Source organism: Blennius ocellaris, assembly GCF_963422515.1.
Source record: "Blennius ocellaris genome assembly, chromosome: 3".
NCBI lineage: Eukaryota > Metazoa > Chordata > Actinopteri > Blenniiformes > Blenniidae > Blennius > Blennius ocellaris.
The window spans coordinates 25,314,691-25,336,971 of NC_137652.1; the positions used below are offsets into that span (position 1 = coordinate 25,314,691).

The 22,281-nt window shown below is 44.1% G+C and overlaps 3 protein-coding genes across 3 annotated transcripts; all 3 read left to right on the forward strand.

Annotated features, from left to right (window-relative positions):
- Positions 1–507: 507 nt before the first annotated feature.
- LOC308144914 (uncharacterized protein) lies at positions 508–2,899 on the forward strand (the record flags this gene model as incomplete). The annotated part of the gene is made up of 2 exons (XM_080516198.1): positions 508–1,259; positions 2,764–2,899. 2 exons carry the CDS (start codon positions 508–510, stop codon positions 2,855–2,857), a joined length of 846 nt encoding a protein of 281 aa, XP_080372324.1. The 3' UTR covers positions 2,858–2,899.
- On the forward strand, positions 2,889–9,167 carry get3 (guided entry of tail-anchored proteins factor 3, ATPase). Its single transcript, XM_080517104.1, has 7 exons — positions 2,889–3,035; positions 4,322–4,469; positions 4,772–4,920; positions 5,144–5,294; positions 5,395–5,502; positions 7,705–7,902; positions 7,990–9,167. The coding sequence occupies exons 1-7, from the start codon at positions 2,893–2,895 to the stop codon at positions 8,116–8,118; spliced, it is 1,026 nt and encodes a 341-aa protein (XP_080373230.1). The 5' UTR covers positions 2,889–2,892; the 3' UTR covers positions 8,119–9,167.
- Positions 9,168–10,179: 1,012 nt separating this feature from the next.
- Positions 10,180–18,168, forward strand: best2 (bestrophin 2). Its single transcript, XM_080519235.1, has 10 exons — positions 10,180–10,305; positions 10,538–10,723; positions 11,648–11,742; positions 11,917–12,150; positions 13,723–13,877; positions 14,015–14,092; positions 14,190–14,342; positions 14,461–14,541; positions 15,944–16,098; positions 17,246–18,168. The coding sequence occupies exons 2-10, from the start codon at positions 10,572–10,574 to the stop codon at positions 18,021–18,023; spliced, it is 1,881 nt and encodes a 626-aa protein (XP_080375361.1). The 5' UTR covers positions 10,180–10,305; positions 10,538–10,571; the 3' UTR covers positions 18,024–18,168.
- Positions 18,169–22,281: the final 4,113 nt, after the last annotated feature.

The following is a 22,281-nucleotide window of genomic DNA, read 5'->3' on the forward strand; positions in this document are numbered from 1 at the left end:
TTTACTGAACACTTTGCATTAACTTATGTTGTGCAAATAGCATAAGGAGAATTACCTCTTGAGAAAATTAAATGAAGGCCGACTTGATTGAAATGTGACCCCCTGAACTGGTTACAACTAAAAATAGTCTTGTAATCATAAAGACTATTATGTCAAACACTGATTAGGGGGTGTTTTTCTCTTTATCTATGGCACATGTTCCATTTATAACGATCCATTTACTGGACATCACCACAAAGATATTCTGGTAATCGACACTCGGCAGAACCAAAGCAGTTTTGCCCCGAGTGGAAGACGTCGTCAAAACATCAGAACCTTGAGAAAGAGGTGGGAACTCGGGTGGGATCAAGTCAATGATAAGCCACTAGATTCCGCATGTTTACGTTTGAGAGCTCAAGGATGTCTGCTCGTGAGTCAGGAGCTCCCAGATGAGACGCGAAAGCCTCACACTGGAGACCGAAGAGGCTATTTTTCACTCGTCTGAGCGACGGTCCAGACCTGAAGAACATGTGCGGGTCCTTTCATTTGGGTGTCTTTCTCTGCTGCACTTCCGTCAGCCTTTGTCACACGCCTCTGGCCTTTAACTCCAACACATCAAGCTACCGCCACTTTGGAAATGACACCGACCGTGTTCGCGAGAAGGAGGTCGCAGACTGGGACCCGTCATTCGTCCAGCTGAGGACCAGTCTGCCTCGATACCTGCAGCCGATTCGCCCCTACGCCCTGCGGATGAACGCAGAGGACTACCGCGACATGCCCAAACCCAGACCTCCCCGTCGCTCCCGTCTCCTGCGCCTCTTGGGATCCTCTTTCGACCCGTTCTGGATGTCTGTCGACGAGCCGCCCGAGGCCTCTGGAGGACGACAACCTCTCTTGCTTCATAAACACAACAACAACAACAACACGTTTCACGCGGGGCTGCGAGACGCTGCAGAAAACCTTCGACAGAAGCTGGAGGAGGAAGCCGCGGAGTTGGACCTCGGCTCGCTGCCTTCCGACGTCGCTCGGGCCGTCAGGAGCTGGTTGGTGGAGGCGGCTGCTTGTGATTTGCACCAGCTGTGGGTCGACCTGGGAGCGGCTTTCTGGCCACGCTGGCTGCGGCAGACGGACTGCAGAGGGTCAGACGGAGGTCAGAGGTGCTCCTTTCCTCGTGGAATGGAGTGTGCGCGAGCTCACACCACACACATAAAGATCCTGGCCTGGCACTGCGTGGAAATCCGAGATAAAGGAGATGGATCCGGGGGGATCGGGGGCGAAAGGTCAGACTTTGGGACTGGAGCAGAAACTATTCAAAAGTGTTTGTGGAGAAAAGTCTCTTACCCGGTGGTCACTGCCTGTCGGTGTTCATGTGAATGAAAGTCTTCAATACCTGTTGACTGAGAGAAATCTGATTCAAGCTTCATCCAGTCAATCAGACACAACTTCTACCTCTTTGTTTCTCACTTACAGTTATTATGCGAGTCTTCCTTAAAGATTCCTTCTGGATTCAAACCTTTTCATTACAAACTTCCAACTTCCCAATTAAATGTCTAACTTGTCATTTCTGTTCATTCTGTCATTATACTTATTCTGTTGATTCACACCAGCCTTGTCGATAGATCCAAGCTTTTGTTTTTGTCTTGGTTCTATTTTGACTGGCAAAGTGCAGCTTTACCTTAGATTTTACACCCTCAAACTCAAATGATGTCACCACTTCACTGTTCAGTAATTAAAAGAAAGGTTTATTTCTCAATGTTGTATAGTAATGCACAACCATAAATAGCAGGAGCAGATAATGTTTCTTATTCTTACATGTCTGATTGAGGCTTTCAAAGAACTAACAAATACAGTAAACAAGGTCAGGAGTTTCAGACCTGAGTTTTACGCCAATAGGTTGTCTATTTGTAAGCTTACAAAAGCCTCTGAACATAAATATTGTTTTAGCATAAATAGTAAAAAAAAATATTTTCAATAAAAAGTTCCAGATGGGAAATTTGAGTGGTTTTGTTTTTTCAAAATTATGTAAATACTTCTTCTATTGGAGCAACAGATCTGACAACTGGAACATAACGATAGATAGATAGATAGATAGATAGATAGATAGATAGATAGATAGATAGATAGATAGATAGATAGATAGATAGATAGATAGATAGATAGATAGATAGAAGAAATCGTTTGGTGTTTGTAATGGAGTCAGAAGTGAAACTATTCACCATATGCTTTCTGCTCCTCCTTCTAGTATTTATGATGAATCAATTCTTCACTGGTGGTTGATTTGGTCAGAAGCGTGAGATTCAGCAGTCCTGTGAAAGGACTGAGTCAGATCTGTTGCCCTTGGAGGCCCAGAACAACCACATCTTGTTGAAATTTGCTCTTTTGAGTCATGTGATCGTGTTCTCTAGAAATACTTGATTGATGAAGTCGGAGGATAGTTAGCCAGCTGGAAATAATTACACATCTCTATAAAGAGAGGATGGGGGAATAATACGTTTCTTATAAAAACGTTGAAATTGAATGATGAAAAAAAAATTCTGATCAAACCCCATTCTTCAATCTAACAATTATGACTATAAACAAACCCATCACTAGGAGGCGTCGAAGGTATACAAACAGCATTAGGAGACGTATAAAATTGTATTTAATAACTACAAATACAGTTCTACAGGTATTAAGCATGTTTAATTTAGAAATTTGGTGGCTTCTGATCCTTGCAGTTTTCCAACCTTTCAATTTTATCAGGGAGCTGTAATATATTGTAAATGTGGTGCTCCTTGTTCGCAGATCGGTACCTCTCGGAGTATCAAACGATCAGATCATTTTCAAAACACCGAGGCGTCATGAACGCATCAGCGTAAAAAAAACCGAGGCTCCCTGAACGCAGCAGGCGGACGTTTACTGTACACAGACAAGATGGCAGCTTCAGTAGAAGACGAGTTTGAAGACGCTCCCGATGTGGAGCCGCTAGAACCAACTCTGAAGAATATCATCGAGCAGAAATCGCTCAAATGGATATTTGTAGGTGGAAAAGGCGGCGTCGGTAAAACGACATGCAGGTAAGTTGGATTTCAAGGCCTGATGCTGTCTCGGATCGCGTTGCCAGCTGACAGCGGCTATTACGTTAGCTATTACTGCTAAAATGACGCGGCCTGTCTAAAGCAAAGACGAAAAAAAATCGAAATATGTATACATGGTCTACTCGTATGCTAAATACTGGCTTTTGGTTATTGGCGCGCTGGGTTTACGTTTTTTTTTTGGCCGAGCTTAAGGTGCCGGCCGGTTGGATGCTGTCAAAGCACAGTCACTAGCTAACGCTAGCGGGTGTTTCGGATCAACCGGTTCCCCTGTTAGCTGGTGACCGACTTAATCGTTGCAACTACTAACAGCGGGGGTTAAAATAAGGCTCATAATAGGTACGATACTCTGAAACTTTATTGTAAATGCAGTTGAACAGCGTTTGCCACGACAGCTACGGATTTCTGTCGGGTTTTTAATACCTGCTGTTATGAGCAGCAACGACAGACGCTGTTGACACTCGGTCACCAATGAACTGGGGCGCCATTTATTCCGAAACTCCGGCTGACACATGGAGTCATTCCTCTCTCATCTGGTTTGATTTTCATGGTGAATAAAAACACACACACAGCCTTCTTGTTTTAACATCTCTTCCTCTCATCTGCCTTTACTTAACTCTCCACACTGTGTTGTGTAACGAGCGCCAGCTGACCCAGGAGACGGTAAACAGACAAAGCTTGAACTCTTCCGTGGAAGAGTTTTTAACAGTATACGTCACTTAAAAAACAAACAATCAACAGCTTTGCTTTATTAATGCTTATAAAAATATATATATATATATATATATATAAACCTCTAGGATTTTTTTTAGATCAGGAGTCAATCTGCTGCTAAATATGACACAAGTATTTACTATCAGAATGCAAATTAATCAGGAGATTTTCTTTTATGATTCACCTTTTAAGCAGTTTAATATATTCAAATAGCTTGATTTTGTGATATTAAGCCTCTAGACTCAGTTTACGAATGAGAAAAAACTAGCGATTGTTGAAAACTAATTCAAAAAGCAGCTCTCTGACCATATGATCACTTTTTATGAACATGCGTTGGTTGTGTTGTTGAAACCAATGAAGTACCATGTAAGAGTAGATCAATCAGACAAAATATAACTTTTACTGAAAATAAAATGGTTATTTTTTTGAAGGTTTAATGATAGATCACCTGGTTTAGGTTCGAAGTTGTTTGCAGTCAGTGATTCAGTTCGACCTGTTCTGTCCGTCTGTGTTGCTGATGTTGGCTGTTCCTTTTTATTTTCCCCTTCTCTCAGCTGCAGTTTGGCCGTCCAGCTGGCCGGGAGCCGAGAGAGCGTTCTCATCATCTCCACAGATCCCGCTCACAACATCTCCGACGCCTTCGACCAGAAGTTCTCCAAGGTGCCAACGAAGGTCAAAGGTTACGACAACCTCTTTGCGATGGTACGTTGCAGCTCAATGACACCGCTTCCCGATGCGCTGTTGCAGTAATTTCCATTCAGAAACCGCTTCTAAAAATCTGAGGACACACTGACCTATAGGTAAAGACAAGTCCAGAGGTTTATTCCTAAATTTTCGAGAAGCTAGACAAAGAAAGATGCTTATTTTTTGTCCTTTTTGGTAAGTAATGATGAAGTCATGAGGATGATTTTAGTCTCGGGGGTGCTGCTGTGTAACAAACTGAATGTCCAGAGGGCCTGGAAACTTTCCCCGGCTGACGAGTTTGTGTTGTGTGACGTGTGCAGGAGATCGATCCGAGCCTGGGCGTGGCCGAGCTGCCCGACGAGTTCTTTGAGGAGGACAACATGCTGAGCATGGGCAAAAAGATGATGCAGGAGGCCATGAGCGCTTTCCCCGGCATCGACGAGGCCATGAGCTACGCAGAGGTCATGAGGTAAAACACTGAACGTTGGCCAAGTCTTATCGATTGAGACACGACGTCGTAGTGGAACTCCACTTTCTCTCCTTTGAACCCGTGTGTCGTTTCGCTCAGTGCCTCTTTTAAGCACGGGTTCTGTTCACACGACACAACTTTCATGTGAAAGAGCAAAAAGTTTTGTTGCCTTTTGGGGCCTGGTGACGTCTCGGTTTTCCCTCTCTGTTTTCCCGGCGCGCAGGTTAGTGAAAGGGATGAACTTCTCGGTGGTGGTGTTCGACACCGCTCCGACCGGACACACACTGCGCCTCCTCAACTTTCCCACCATAGTAGAACGAGGTCTGGGCCGCCTCATGCAGATCAAGAACCAGATCAGCCCGTTCATCTCTCAGGTGAGGAGGAAGAGCGGCAGGTCTGTCCCTGACTCGTTTTCGCCGGAGCCGATGACGCTCGAATGGACCTTTTTCTTTTTTGTTTCTGTTCGTTTCTCAGATGTGTAACATGCTCGGTTTAGGCGACATGAACGCAGACCAACTGGCCTCCAAGCTGGAGGAAACCCTGCCAGTCATCCGCTCAGTCAGCGAGCAGTTCAAAGACCCCGTAAGTAGTTTTGAGTTTGTTTCGCCACAGTTTCAGTCTACTCTGTTTCTTCATTTTTCTCTCTCTGAATCAAATCAAATCAAATCTGATTTTATTTGTATAGCCCTTTACAATAACCCAGTGGTACCCAAAGTGCTTCACAACAAAGCTATAAAAGCAATGCATTAAGAAACAAATACAAGAATAATACATAAAAACAATAAATAGAGCACAGGTGCTGACTGTGAGAGGTGCGACGGTGCTGCAGGTTGGTGGAAGCCTTCCAGAAATTCATTAAAAAAAACAGAGCATACAGAATAAACACACTGCCCTGGACAGAGTTAAAAGCCAACTTAAAAAAGTGAGTTTTCAGCTTTGATTTAAAAATGCCGAGATCAGTGGTGGTGTGAATGTCGGGGGGCAGTTTGTTCCTCAGTCTGGGAGCAGCAACACCCCACTGTTTATATCTCCACCTTGGAACGTCTAGAAGAAGCTGAGCTGAAGAACCAGAGTCCTGCCACGGTCACGAGAGTTAACATATCAGACAAGAGGGATCCAGGCCAGTGATGGCATTAAAAACAAACAACAGAAGTTTAAAATCGATTCTGAAATGAACTGGAAGCCAGTGGAGAGACGACGGTACAGGGGGAATGTGTTCACGTCTGGATGAGTTTGTTAGAAATCTGGCAGCGACATTCTGCACTAGCTGAAGACGTGAAATGGAAGACTGGCTGAGGCCGACATAAAGGGAAGACTGGCTGAGGCCGACATAGAGGGAAGACTGGCTGAGGCCGACATAAAGGGAAGACTGGCTGAGGCCGACATAAAGGGAAGACTGGCTGAGGCCGACATAGAGGGAAGACTGGCTGAGGCCGACATAGAGGGTGTTACAGTCCAGTCTTGAGCTAATAAAAGCAGGTATTGCCTTCTCAAGATCCTGTTGATCCAGGAACGGCTTCACTTTGGCCAGGAGATGGAGCTGATAAAAGCTGGCTTTCACAACAGAACTAATCTGTTTATCAATTTTATGACCATTGTCAAACGTTACCCCAAGATTTTTAACAAGTGGTTTAAAATATGGGGCCAGAGTGTGTTTTAAAAGCATTCGCCATAGGTGATTGGCCAAACAAGATGCGTTCTGTTTTTGTGTCATTCAAGTGCAAAAAGTTGTGTGCCAACCACTGCTTTACATCAGTAAAACAATCCATTAGTCTTGTAAGAGCAGTGCCTTCGTTGGGTCTTATGGGTAAATATATCTACCGGTCATGAATGTTGAAATGAACCTATTAAGATTATTGCGGAAGTTTTAAATTCTCTCGCAGTGAACAAGAAGGTCTTTATACGCATATGTGCTTTGAATCGGTTCAGTTAAAGAGTGACTGAACTGCAGAGCAAACACAGGATGTGACAGACTCACAAGTGCCGTTTATTTTAATCGAGGCGCATAAATAATAAATCATTTTTACTCTCTTTAGATTAATTTTTCAGCCTGTCTTGAGTTCTGAGGTAGTACAAATCCCACCACAAACATCCAGCTTGTGTTCTGTTTACATCATCTTTGATGATTTGACTTCATAAAACAAAACAAAAAAGCTTTTTTAAGTGCAAAGTGACTTCTTTTTTTTTTTTTTTTAACACTTTTATCCTTTGTGGGAGAAATGTGTTTGAAGCCACCAAGCGTCCGCTGGCTGTAGCAAAAGGAGCAAAGCTTTATTTTAGTAGGTGTAAAACCATTAACGCACACTTTGCCACTGAGCGCAAGTGCAGTGCAGTGGCTCTTCAAAGACGCCCCGTCCCGGTCGGGGGACACTTGCTGCTCTCCGGAGCCTCGGGCCTCGGCTTCGTCCGCTGCTGCGCACGCTCGATGGCGATGATAGTAAAAAAAAAAAAAAAAAAAAACTGCAAGTGGCTGGAGTAGCCGTTGTGTGGGTCCGTGCTGAAGATTATGTGAAGTCACTTTGCATCACTCTGATCCTTTGAGCCCGTCTCCACGTGCACAACGGGAATGAATCGATCGATCAAGTATCTGTCGGGGGGGGCATTTAATATTTTATCCAACCCCTGAATGTAGTTTTTGTAGAGTTTAAATTTATATAGAATTTCAGGTTCCAGAAAGAGTTTTCACAAATTTCTAAAACTCTTTTTTTTTTTTTAATCCCCTCTACAGAAAACTATGTTTTTGCATTAAAAGTGTCTTCGTCTTGTTGTCCCGCCTCCCATCAGGACCAAACCACCTTCATCTGCGTGTGCATCGCCGAGTTCCTGTCGCTCTACGAGACGGAGCGGCTGATCCAGGAACTGGCCAAGTGCCGCATCGACACGCACAACATCATCGTCAACCAGCTGGTGTTCCCCGACGCGGACCGGCCGTGCAAGATGTGTGAAGCCCGCCACAAAATCCAGTCCAAGTATTTAGATCAGGTACGGACTTGCAGACGGGACCTCCCGCCGCCGACTCGTGTGGCGAAAAGAGCGCTTTCCATTCACGTGTCTCTCTTTCCCCTTCAGATGGAGGACCTCTACGAAGATTTCCACATAGTCAAGTTACCCCTGCTGCCACATGAAGTTCGAGGCGCTGACAAGGTCAACACGTTCTCTCAGCAACTTCTGGAACCATACAAACCCCCAAACAAGTGATCCTCCTCCTCCTCCTCCTCCTCCTCCTCCGGGCCTCCTCTGCAGTCTGAACTCACCTCCCGCCTCCCTCCAGCCTCAAACCCTCCTCAGCAGCAGCCTCCAGGCGAGCCGCTCAGCGCTCCGCTCACGGAATGGCAGCCGATGGCGCGACTCTCACTCTCACCTTCTCCTGTCCTCATATCCTCTGTGGCAGTTGTTCTATTTCCTACTTCAAGCATTTAACGTTTCTCCCCCCTCCCCCTCCCCCTCCTCCTCCTCCTCCTCCTCCCTGCTCGGCCTCGGCTGTGAATCTGAAGTGTCTCCGGTGGCGGTGCCGTGGTGTTTTTTTTGTTGTTGTTTTTTTGGGGGGGGGGGATAAAAACCGCTTTCAGATGGTTGATGTTCACGCCGTGCTGCTCCCTGTGTGATCATATCTGTTCCCTCCTCGGACTCTCAACTTCACGCATTCTGTAAACGCATCGAGTATCCATCCAAATTCCTCCAGATTCAGGGGTGAGACGGCAGGGCAATGAAAACACCACTAACTAATGTGGTCTTTAATAATGTTTTGTTCTTTTGACCAAGAGCGTCCGTGTCCCCCGCAAGTGAAGAGAGGTGAAATGTGTTTTTTTGGGTTTTTTCTTCACATGCCGAGGCGTAACGTGCAGATCGGAGTCGGGAGCTTTGTGTCCTCGTGTTGGCTTCGTTGTTTAAACTCCAGAGGCTGAATCCCCACTGCAAGTTCCCATACAGTGCTCGTCAAGACGCTCCACGCTGGTGTGCCGAGGACTGTATGGGAACATCTGGAAGACAGCAGCAGCCTTATTTAGAGCGTTGTTCATTAAACTGTACTGAATGTGCTAGATCAAACGAATGGTGAGCATCGTTGCCCCCGTGATTGAACACCGATTGGCTTCACTGATGCTTCCCTAACGGAAAGCTCCATAGATGACCCGTTAACACCCGAGCGTTTCCCCTCTCTATCACTGAATGCTTTCCAGTCAGTAAGCCTCTGTTTTCTAGAGATTTTCTTTAAATTATATTACAAGTGTTAATTAAAACAATCTTGACTCTGATGAAAGTCTTCTGTGGTCATTCCTTCTATCTAAATGCTTCTTATAAAGCAGAATAGGGGATGGAATAATGCCTTTCACATGCCTTCAAATGGTTTAATCTGGGTCATGATTATAGCAACGTACATTAAACCTATAGAAACCTGACAAAACTTGCAGGTTTCAAGCATATTCTATCTGTGTCAATGAGTTGAATCATGCACTTTGATGCCGTTTGGTAAAAGATATTCAGGAGTATGTGCAGGTGATTAACTCTGAGGGGAGGACCTTCTTTATTAGAAAAAAAATATCTTCATATGCTTATCAACTGAAGGAACGTCATAACTTGAAATTGTATTTGTAGCTTCTTGAAACCAACTGCTTAGGTGTACAAAAACAAAAGACCCTCAACCTCCTCAGGTTGTATTAAAGTGTGCTTCTGGTGTAAAACTTTAATGGGAGCACATTTACATCAATCTCATCTAGGTCTAAATATTCAAACCGCACAATCAAACTGACTTAAACACAATAATATCAAGAAAATGACGCATTAATTAAACTTCAACACTGACATGTAGTTGTCTTTGTTCTAAGATCAAATAAAGATGACATAAGATCCAGTTTTTCTGCACTCTGAGATGATTTTGCAACAAGCAGTGATTACAGTTCACAGTTACAGTAATTGCTTGTTGTTTTCATATCACTTGACACGACAGTTTTCCACGCTCCAGCGGCCGCGCTGCGCCGCGCCGTTGCGCCGCGCCGCGCGGCCCTGTGCGCTCCCGGTTGCCCCGGCGTTGCGGCCTGTCGCTTGCGGTCCATCACCGAAGCCACGGGCTCCCGGTCGGGGGCCGCGCTAACGAGCTCCTCCTCCCTCCCTCCTCCGTTTTGGGGATTTACCCCCGGGGCGCACTGGCTGACCACTGGACGCGCAGAGGAGGCACCGCAGATTAAGCCGACATGCAGCCGACTCAGCGGCGACTGGCCGGGGCGGACGCCAGAGGACATCAGAGTTATGAACCCGTCGAAGAAACACCAGCGGTGAGAGCAGAGGAGGCGACACAGCCGAGAGAAAAATATGAATTTACCTTCCCGGCGGTGCCAATTACGCACGGAGATGCGCTGAGAAACGCGCCGGGAGGAAGCACTTGAAACGGTAAGACAGTGCAGTTTTGTTTAAATTTCCTTTTTGTTTCATTTATCCATTATTAAACATCTGCAGAATTTGTTTGTGACATTTAAAATGATGAGAAAGCTGCTGAGTGTGGCTCCCTTTTTGTCTCTTACGCAACACACTGACGTCTGTTCGCGGCCCCTGACCCAGCTGAAGTTGTTAATTGAGCGTGTTTGTTCAGTCTGGTTGACCTGCGGAATGTCGTCCAATGCAGCTCTGGTATTGTGGGGACCTGCCGTCTGTCACTAATGACTGTCACCTACACGGCCAGAGTCGCAAATGCCCGATTCTGCGGCTTCTCCAAGCTGCTGCTGGCCTGGAAGGGGAGCATCTACAAGGTGCTCTACAAAGAGTTTCTGGCTTTCTTTGCCATGTATTCAGCCATCAGCATCACTTACAGGTGAGACAGAGAGGACTGCTCGCGCTTGTGTTTTATCAGTACAAGTATTTAATTATAACAAGGCGACGATGAAGTCATTTTTATGTGTATTTGTCGTTTTATGTTTTTTTTTTTTTAATTCAGGGATTGAATTGTAACACTTAAGTACAACGTGTGTATGTTTTCTTTAAGCCAATAAATCTGGTAATAAATGAGCTTAAACGTTTGTATTGTATTCAGGTAAGTTGAATCCCATCCGTGCTATTGACAATGCAGTTAAATGTAGTTAAAAGTGACTATGAGTATTGTTTATTTAAAGAGAAGAAAAGGCCTTTCACATGGTGTTATCTAAGATAATTTCAATACTTCAATGCCAGCGTAAAACACCTTTTTCATTCATTTACACATAAAGAAATGTGTTATTCTTGCCTCCAGCAAACTTGAACAAGATAAACTGATATTGAGGATGAATTGATTATTATAATATACAAAACTACACAAATTTCAGTTTCTTGCTGGAAAAAGTCTGTAAATTGAGTACATTTCTTACTGGATTTCTGTAAAAAGTGAATTCGACTTACTAAAAGCATTTGGCTTATGTTTAAAAAAAAACTTCCATTTGCAATCACACACTTTTATTGTTCATCAATTATATTTTGAAGTTACTTGCATCAATCAGTTGAGCTGGAAGGAAAAGATGCTTTGCCAGAGCAAACAACAGCAATAGTTCAATGTTTATCATACATATTTAATCACGTGTCAAATCATCATTGATGCAAAACGATTAGTTTGATGAAGACGTTACTAAATGTCAGCACACAAACTACAGTAGTTACAACTGAGTACAATTTAAAGGTTGTAACATTCTAGCTGTAACCTTTCAATGCTTGTTGGGCCTCTGCAAGTTCTCCATCGTGCGTTTCTATTTTTCTTTCACCTTTTCAGATTTTTCCTTTTCGATGACCAGAAGAGATATTTTGAGAAACTGGCGATTTATTGCAACCACTATGCCAGCCTCATCCCCATGTCCTTTGTTCTGGGTGAGTTCTTCTGTGGATTTGACCACATTCTTGTTCAATTTTCAACTCTTTGGTTTGCGTGCTTGTCCAGAAACGTCCCTTCATGCCTCTACAATGTGGAAGGAAGTAGTAGAACTTGGTGTTGGTGATGTTGAGAGCATCTCAGGAGGACACGGACCGATCCTGTGCCCGCAGGTTTCTATGTGACCCTGGTGGTGAACCGCTGGTGGAGCCAGTACACCAGCATCCCGCTGCCCGACCGGCTCATGTGCGTCCTGTCCGGGGGTCTGCAGGGGAGCGACGAGCGCGGCCGCCTGCTCAGACGCACCATGATGCGCTACGCCAGCCTGTCGGCTCTGCTCATCCTGCGCTCCGTCAGCACCGCCGTCTTCAAACGCTTTCCCACCGTGGACCACGTGGTGGAGGCCGGTGAGGAGGGGGGGTGGGGGGGTCTTTATCATATGTGTGTGTGTGTTTCCACCAAACATGGCAAAATCAAGTTTTGTTAATCCCTTTAGTAGTTATTAAAACATGCTTTAATGAGCTTTCAATGCACACACACACACACACACACGCACACGCACACGCACACGCACACGCACACGCACACGCACACGCACACGCACACACACACACACAAATCCTTCATTAAACCCAGTTACAGTTTTCTCCTTACACACAATGTAAGTCACGTTAGTGGATTTCCCAATTTTGTATAAAATCCCAGTCCGAATGCAGAGAGCAGCATTTTGACTTTGAGGAGGCAACACCAGCAGCACAGGGCATTTGTGTTTCCAATATATGAAATCGTAAAGGCTTTATTCAGTCTTCCACGTCAATAAAAATGGACAAGTGTTCATTGATCGACACTGTTTGAGGGGATGTGGATGGAGCGATCCGACGCTCACATCACGAGTGTGCGCTCTTTCTCTCCCCGCGTACATTCTTCACATCAGCAAGTGCACAAGAAGTCTCAAGTACAGGCACGTCCTGAAATCCAGAGGCGATAAAGAGAAGTTATCACGCGCCAGTAATTATTATCACGGGACGCTGATGAAGTGAAGCTCGCCGGATTGTTTACAGAATCAAACACGGTGCAGCTTTTGAACAAGTTGGAAAAACATCTGGCAAAATCAGTCGCTTGTTAGAAATGTCAAAGGTTGTAGCGTGTACGGAGAGCATGGCCTATTATACGTTCAATGCATAATAAATTCTACAAGAAAGAGAAACACAATCTGTAATTTCTCGCAAATCAGGGACTAAATAAGAAGTCTGCTGCTTTTCTTTAAATCAGGGGTGTCAAACACATTTTAGCTCAGGGCCAACATACAGACCACATTCATCTTGACTGGGTTGGACCAGTAAAATATTGCTATAATAACCTATAACCTTAAAATGTTTAAGATTGTCTTTGTTGTGGTTGCAGAGATACATGATGAACATTTCTATATTTTCACAAAACCAAAGAACAACTCCTGAAAATTGCTACAATCTGAACATAAAGCCAATTTTAATGAAACATTTTGATGCAAAATACAGTGAAATGTCCCAAAATCGGTTGGATTATGTGTGTTTTTACAAACTCACCCTGGAAGCGTGGCTTTGGGTCTAATGCTGGTTTGCTATCTTTCACGCTATCATCAATCATATCTCAGCTCTGGTATCAGTGTGGATTTTGCTATTCAAAAGAAATTTGTTTAAAAAAAAAATCTATTTTTTTTTTTTTTATCTTTACCATTTTCATGGTGGTTTAACTGATTAGAACCTCTCTTTTGACCCACAGTCTTTATAGTTGACAGCCCCTGCTGAAGGCTTCCAGAAAACAAAAGGTTGTAGTAAACAGCAGTCCTTCAACATAAACAATCTTATCATTTAATTCTCCGGCAGTCTAAACTACAAGCACAGGAAATATCAAACATGGACTAAAGTAGACAAAACCATAAGAATAGTCTTTTTTACCAGCCGCTGAAAACCTTTTTCCATTGCTCTTATCATGTGAAGGATTCATGACGAGAGAGGAGCGGAAGAAGTTCGAAGGTCTCCACTCGCCTTATAACAAATACTGGATTCCCTGCGTTTGGTTCACCAACCTGGCGGCGGTGGCTCGCTGCGAGGGTCGCATCAAAGACGACCACACACTCAAACTACTGCTGGAGGTGCACCGGGACACACACGCACACACACACACACGCACACACGCACACACGTGCACACTTTGTTTTTTATTAAAACGTGTCTTGTTTGTACAAAGATTGTGTCTGAGATGCCAGGAGGGTTTTCTGTGTGTGAGCAGGAGCTGAATGCGTTCAGAGGGAAGTGCAGCATGTTGTTCCATTACGACATGATCAGCGTGCCGCTGGTCTACACTCAGGTCAGTGCCCATTGAACCGGCTTCACACGTTTGAAATGACGTTAACTAAAGGGGGAATCCAGTCCGTCTGAGAAAAAATAAATAACCGGTCCCTCAGGTGGTGACGCTGGCCGTCTACAGCTTCTTCCTGGTGTGTCTGATTGGCCGTCAGTTCCTGGACCCGAGTCAAGGTTACCCGGGTCACGACCTCGACCTCTACGTGCCCATCTTCACCCTGCTGCAGTTTTTCTTTTACGCAGGGTGGCTCAAGGTCAGATGGATGCTTACAAAGAACATCTTGTGTGTTGATCAGGGGACATGGTGAACGGTAGAAACACCATCGACGCTTTCTTTGGTTTGCTTGTTTGATTCCCTCTTGTCCGTTGAAGGTGGCGGAGCAGCTGATCAACCCCTTCGGAGAAGATGACGACGACTTCGAGACCAACTGGTTGATAGACAGGAACTTTCAGGTCTTTTTTTCAACAATGTTATTTAAAAAAAGAAAAAAAAGTTGTCAGTAATAAATATCTCTGGCAGTGACTGGAATGGGAAATCCAGGATCTTGTTCCATAAGCCTCAGGAGGGAGACAAAAGGCCCAGACAGTTTATTCAAGACGCAAGAAAGCAAAGTACACGAGTGATCAACCAGCAGGGCAAGGAAAACAGATGAGGGAGATCCTGGACCCGAGAACAAGGACAAAACCAGACAGGCTACAAACACATGTGGTTCACCAAAAGACTGTGACACACACACACACACACACACACACACACACACACACACACACACACACACACACTAGAGCCAGCAGAGACGCATGACGTAGAGAGACAAACTGACTAAATCAGAGGACGCTACGAAAGCAGGACGGAGTCCTGCAAGCGCCTGAAATGACAGGAAAAGAAAGGTGTGTACAAACATGACCAGAACAGAGGAATGTGTTTGTTTACTCCCGGTGACAAGAAGAACCACACAGCTCGTTGGGACATTTCGTACTTCACGAGAAACGTCCCCAGAACATTTCTCCTTGTCCGTCTTAACCACGCCCACTTCACACGTCCGACCAATCACACACGAGATGACGTGTGGAAGGAAAAATTCTGCAAGAAAACAGATTCCACTGTTGTTGTGTAGATTGTTGACGGGGAAGAAACGGAAATGTTCGCGGGCATGAATCAAAGCAAACCACCAGCTGAAACAGACCAGGAATACATTTTGAAACGTTCTGACATTGTAAACTCAGATATCCGTGATGCTGCCTTCAAAGTCTGCTACCTTATTACTTCCCAGCTCATATTAGTCTCAAAGTCATGCTGTCCACGTGAGTTTTCAAAAACATGTACGCAAAGTGCGGTTATAAATAGTTGCTTGGACATTTGACTGTATTTTGCACCAAAAAAGTATAATTAAAATGAACTTTATGTTGAGACGAGTAATTTCTGGTACTAATTGCGAAACATTTTGCAAAGACAGAAACTTTCTCAAAACGTTTTGGCTGAATTTGAACTAAAATAAAGTTGACACACCTGGTTTCAATGTCATGTGCCAAAAAAAAAAGAAAAAGAACAAGTATAAAATGAAAAATTAGAGGGCCCAGGATAGTACCCTGTTGGACACAGTCCGGAGGAGTTGGACACCAGATCACATATGTAGATATTTAGAATATCATTTGAAACCTTCCAGAAAACAGTTTATTTATAGTTTCACAAATAAAACCACTAAGAAATGTATAAATTACTACATAAAATCAATTTCCGGATAAATCTGTTAATACTGAGCGCATCAATTCCATATAACCCTGCTGCTTGGTTCCCCTCCATGATTCTCCATGCACGCTCCACCTGTTTGCATCTTGTCTTCTTGCGCTGCAGGTTTCCATGATGGCCGTGGATGAGATGTACGGAGACCTGCCGATGATGGAGAGAGACCGCTACTGGAACGACTCCAATCCCCGGCCTCCGTACACCGCCGCCACGCTCTTCGTACTCCGTAAACCGTCCTTCCAGGGGTCCACCTTCGACATGGCGTGAGTTTTAATTCACGCTTCTGTTATTATGACACTGAGGTAGAGTCCCCCCTTCGCGAGGCGGGGAAACTCGGGCGGTGGGAATGAAAAGTGTTCGATGAATAATGAATGAACAGGTCGTACTTTATTAAATCCTCTGGGGGAAATTCCTTTTTCCACATTCACCAATTCAAAACCACATTAAGTTGCTCCGGAGACAACAGGGGTCAAGGTTCGTGCTCAAGGAGCCAGCTCCACCCCTCAGGATGTTTTATTCTCCTCCCAACTCGAGGCTGTTCGCTTCTCAGGGGCCACAAAACCCCCTTTTAGGGAAATGTTTCTGGCAACATTATGTAAATACAAATAATAAGGTAGTGCAACTTCATAGATGGTCATATAAACATGACATTTTACATTTTGTGAGTATTCCTGACACAGCGAAATGGACCAAAATAAGATTTGGGAGCAAAAAGACAAAAAAAAAAAATGTCTCTCCGCCTGATAAGTTCTCATCAAAAGTGATTATTTCCAAGCACTTTATTGAACATGTCACTGTCCCAAATGGATATAAAACGTCCCAAATTTAAGCCCAGGATGAACATTCTATCTTGAAAATGTTTGGGTTTTTTTTAATTCCACTTCCTGCAGCCAAACTTCTACACAAAATAACTCAAAATGTAGAGAAAAAAAAAGTGAAATTTCAATCACAGCATTTCCAAATAGGAGAAATCATATTTCTTGCATCAGTTTTTCTTGTCTATAGTTATATATTTAGTAGGCTCCTGGCATGTCCGCTGTGAGAATTAAACCTGGAACCTATTGTTCCCAAGTCTGATTCTGTGGAGTCTTTAGGCCACCACGCCCCCAATTCTCAAAAACAAAATGGCATCTGTCCATCCATCTCTCCATCCATAATCTTTTCAGGGGTCCTGAAACATCCGCAGGGCTTTTAACGTGGTCGTTAGACCTTCAACTAATCAGAGTCCTAATCAGAAACCCGAACAATAGATGAACTTGATGGAAAAGTCCTTTGAGGAACGTGCAAGTGCGGAAATAACCTAAAGTACTGCGATTTGTACACGTCAAACGCCCACTGTTCTTTAGAAGGCACACAATACTTAACAGTGTTTTCAGCAACGCCTTCAGGCCTTTCTTCACCTCTTGCCAGGATCCCAAAAGAGGAGATGCACTTCCAGCCTCTCGAGGACATCGCAGAAAACCTGGAAGAGTCCAGCATTCGTCACCCCAACATGGCCCTCTTCAACCGGCTCCTCAACGCCGCGCCGTCCCCCACCGGCTTCATGGGGGGCGCCCTCCGTCGCACCTCGGCCCAGCTCCAGAGGCTCCGCCACTCCCCCAGCATCGACCAGTGCACCAGCGAGGACGAGGACGAGGACAGCGGTAAAGTAGGCAAAGGCGGGTCTCTGCCGTCCGGGCTGGGGCAGGACACCCAGAGCAGCGTGTGCAGCTTCAGGGAGGACAAGAGCGTGAGGACGCCTCTGCTGGACGTCCAGTTCGGACCGGAGCGGGACACGCCGGAGCAGCGCGACGACATCGACGAGATGGAGGAGCAACGGGAGTTGAGTGGAGTCGAGAAGAGTGACGAAGAGCTACACATAGAGGAGGAAACCGACCGCGAAGAGACGGGAGAGATCTGGAGGTCTCCGTCACTGCTTCCTCCTCCGCCTCAGACGTCCACCCGACCCGTCTCCGTCATTCCCGTCACCTCCCATCACACCGCTGCTTTCCAGCTTCAGCCAGCTGCCCACTCCAGTCTGGAGCACTGCAGCTCTCAGCCAGTGATCAACCATAACAGGGCCGCCGCCGCCGCCGTCCTCAGACCTCCCTTCGCCAGAAACAAGATGTCCTACCTTGCTGTCCCGTCCTGCCACGAACCCCAGCGTTTTCGCAGCGTGAGCATGGGGTCGGAGCTCACCAGGCCGTGAGCAGCGACAACCTTCCCTCAAACTTTCACCGGCGTCAAACGAGTGCACACTTTCAGTGTCAACTTCTCAAGTAAAATCCGACACAGGAAGTGGAGGTTCCAGCCTTGGTTTGAGAGAAATCGCCCAGAGCCGCAGAGATTTCAGGAATGAATTGCAGATGTGATGCACCCTCTGATATTGTAACTCAGAAGGATGGATGAATGGATTAGGAAACTTTTGCTAAAATACATTTTGAGGGATATTTTGTTATTTTCTGTCTTTAAAAAAAAAAAAAATCTTGTATTTTGTTAGCAAGTTACTGACTTTTGCAAGCCACCAGGATTTTTTATTCACAATTATCAGAATATAATAGTCGGTCTTAAATTTTAACCAAACATTGCATAAAAATGCATGACAGGATGCATGAGTGTTGTTTTTTTTTTTTTTTTACTTTAGTCACCCTGATCAATATAGAAATCTGTCAATAACATGATTTGTTGTTGCATTTTTTTTTGTCTATTTTAAAACATGTAACTTAAACATATTGAATAAACAAAATTACATAATCTAGTAGTTGTTTACATAGAATTATTTCTAAAAGGAACAGCATGCTCAACTGAAAAACTATCATGTTGTGTTTTTATTATTTACAACAGGGATCTCCAATGTGTGTCTCTAGATTATTATTATTATTATTAGTATTATTATTATTATTATTATTATATTATTATTATTATTATTATTATTATTATTATTATTATTATTATTATTATCTTTTTTTAAATGTTTTATTTGCATACCTGACTTAAAAAAGATTTCATGGCTATAATGACTGGAAACAAATGGTCAAAATGGTCAAATGACCAAAAAAGCTAAAACACCTAAATTGATTGAGTTGTTGTCATGAAACGTCATGAATGCGCATTTAGTAAAACATACATAAATAACTTCATAAGCTGTGTGATGTTTTCCGATTAAATGTGGTTTGTGGCTCCAGATGACTTTTATTTGGTGGAAATAATAATTATTATCTTTTGATGGGAAAAGTTGCAGAAGTTCGGCATGTGAATGTTAGCAGTACCAATATGGACCAGCAGGGGGAGGTAGAAGCAAACTTAAAAAAAAAAAAAAAATCAAAGCACACTACAGGAAAACTCCAGTCAACTTAAATGAAAAAAGGAAAATAGGGACAGAAAACGCACAGTCGAGATTTCCGTCCTGTCCTGTTGGTGAAAACGAAGCCTCCTTCCCGGGCAGCAGCCCGGGGGCAAAGCGCCCGTCTGGCCCGGGTGGCCTACCTCTGCCGGGCCAGGAAAGACTGAGGCAGGCCTGCAGGTCTGGAGTCCTCACAGAGGTCGAGCTGCTGCAAGAGGGAAAAACAACTTTCATAGCAGGCTTATAAACCTGGACAGACTGTTCCAGTAATTTCCCAAACACAAAGCTTAAAAGCACCACTGCTGCTATTATTACACATGATTATAGGTAACATTTGCCTTCGAGCTGCAGCGGGCTCTTTGGGCAAACAGATGAGGTCTTTAACATTTAATAAAAGGGTAATAAAAGGGGCACATGTGCTGCACAGAGCTAAAAACAAGACTGCAGCTCAGTCTGTGGAGGAGGCATAGGTCAGTCTGAAAAGGGTGTGCAAACCCCCCCCCCCCAAAAAAAAAAACAAGAGGTCAGTAAGGATGGGTAAGGATACTCATCCACCCATATTGATTCACCTATTTCTTGGATTATAGAAAGCCACTTCCAACAGAAGCAAGACGAGATGCGACAGAGAAATATATCTCATCTCTGGTTGATTCATCATCAAGAGGCAGCCTGTGGTACTTCACTGTATCTCCGATAAAAGAAATGGTTCTCAATTAAAGCTGTTCAGACACACGGGATTTTCTCACCATGTTCTCCCAGGCTGCCAGGGTCAGTTCCTCCTCTTGTTCCTGCATGGATGGTCCTCTATCACTCAGAGAGTCTCTCATGTTTTACTGAATCTTAAAACAACCAAGCGCAGCAGAAAGAAATGAAGCCACAGACTAACTAACCTCTGAGGCTTCACACAGAACGGCCTCTTTGTTACTGGTATTTCAAGATGGAGTCTCAAACAGACAAATCCGAGCAGATTATAACACATAATAATGATTCAAAAAAAAAAAAAAAAAGTGTGTGTGTGTGTGTGTGTGTGCAGCTCGTGGCTGTGTTTGTGGTTGTTGTTCCCCTGACAGAACAATATGGAGAGGCGCTGCAGCGCACTGGAGAGGCTTAAGCGCTCTGGCTCCTCGCCACGCTGGACGATCCTGCTGACTCAGACACATCCACTGCTGGACGGTCAGTCGCCGGGCAGAGGACAACTGGGTAACAACCATGACACAATGCAACAATGGAGGAGATGGAGCACATATTTAAGAGATTCAACATTAAACACCCCTTGGTTTTAAGGAGCATAACATTTTGACACTAAGGTTAAGCATTAACATTAAGAGTGGATCATCACGCATCTTTTGTGGTGAAAAAGTGGCCAATAAAAGTATAAAACTGTGCAACCTGAAGTTGTACAGGTTGACAAGGTGTATAAACATAAAGAGTTCATCCTCAGAGAAATGGAAGTCATTGTCACAAAATACATGTTTTCGGGCTCCTAAAACTCTGTGTGGTGACTTGCCGTGTGGGCGGGGCATTTCACATTTGTGATTGTATTTGACTGGGGGGGGGGGGGGGGGGGGGGGGGGGGGACTGGGTCGTTTAAGTTGACAAAGGTAAATATTTGGCTGAAGGCTATGTGAACAGCATAAACCAAATAAACACAACCCAGACTTTACATGGTGCCCCTTTAGGAATAAGCAGCCATTGTTTGTTGTTTGACGTCTAACATGTTCCCTAAGATCCAACGAGTCGTTGTGCGTGTTTGTTTAACTGAGTCATTACCTAGTTTAGAGCTAGAAACACTGTAGTTCCCCTAATTATCACCCCACCAGCACTAGATATGAACTGTATTTGCATGTGAGGGAATTTCAAACTGCAAAAAAAAATTATTAAAAGATAATTGTCCGTGCTGTTCAAGGCTACTTTTTTTTTTTTTTTTAAAGGGGGGGGTCCTCTTTTCTCTGCCAGAGTCAGTATAATTTTTTTCTTTTTTTTTCTTTTTTTTAAAAAAGGTCAGCCTATTCCAGTCTTTGTGCAGGCTTCAGGGGAAATGTGGTTTATGCTTTTGTCATTAAGTGTGAAAACACAAGTGCGGGGGAGGATTTCAAAGAACTGCATGTTTCTCTGGAAGCAGGAGAACTGAGGTCAGCAGGCAGGGCTTACTGAAACTATCTCGATTGAGAAACAGATCTACTGTACAGAAGAAGCCAGTTGCGCCATATTTACCAGCCCGCACCGGCAAGAGCATGTGTGTGCGTGTGTGTGTGTGTATGTATATATATATATATATATATATATATATATATATACACACTTTCTGGAAAATATAACATGTTCCTGAAAATGAAAAGAAAGAAAATGTGAAAGATGTAAAACCGACAGACATAAATGTGGGACGAAAGGAAACTTTTGCAGATAAGTTTCTTGGAATCTGAAACCCGTCAGTGTTTACGGTGACGGTGAGAGATGCGGATCGCCAGGCCACAGGCAGCAGATTCCTGTTAGCTCGCGCCGCTCGCACATGTGTTGTGAAAGCTTCCTCCCACTGCTGGAGTTTCTGTACATTTCTGCTTTATCACACTTGCTCTCCTCCCGACGTTTCACCGCACTCAGCTCGTTTTAAAACTCCCACCAAAATTACAAATGATTATACCTTCAAGGTAAATGTTCTGTTTTGAGCATTTTGTTGTTATGTGCGACTTACAAGAAACTGTAAACAAACTGAAAGGTGGTGATGAAATCTAAGGAAACTATGAAAACCAGTACAGAGTCGGGATTTCCCACTTGGAAACTGGAACAACTGGGAAATCAGCCCGTCCGAACCAGGAGGATTCTGATAGATAAATGCAAAAACAAGCCATTACTGTACAACGGAACTGTATAGTACCGCGTTTGTTTGTTATTTGTTTGCACATTTTGATGTGGCTGACATTTTGGGTTTCATGTGAACGATTAGGAATTCCCCCAAATGGTAGATTTCCGAGTTCCCAGCTGCTTGAAGGCTCCAAAAATCAGTCCAACTACAGTGTAGTACATTTTTTTGTTTGTTTGGGTTTTTTTTCCCAGCAGATTTTTGTGCTGTCTTGTAAATAACTGGGAAAAAAATACTTTACCAACTGGTAAATTTCCCAGTTTG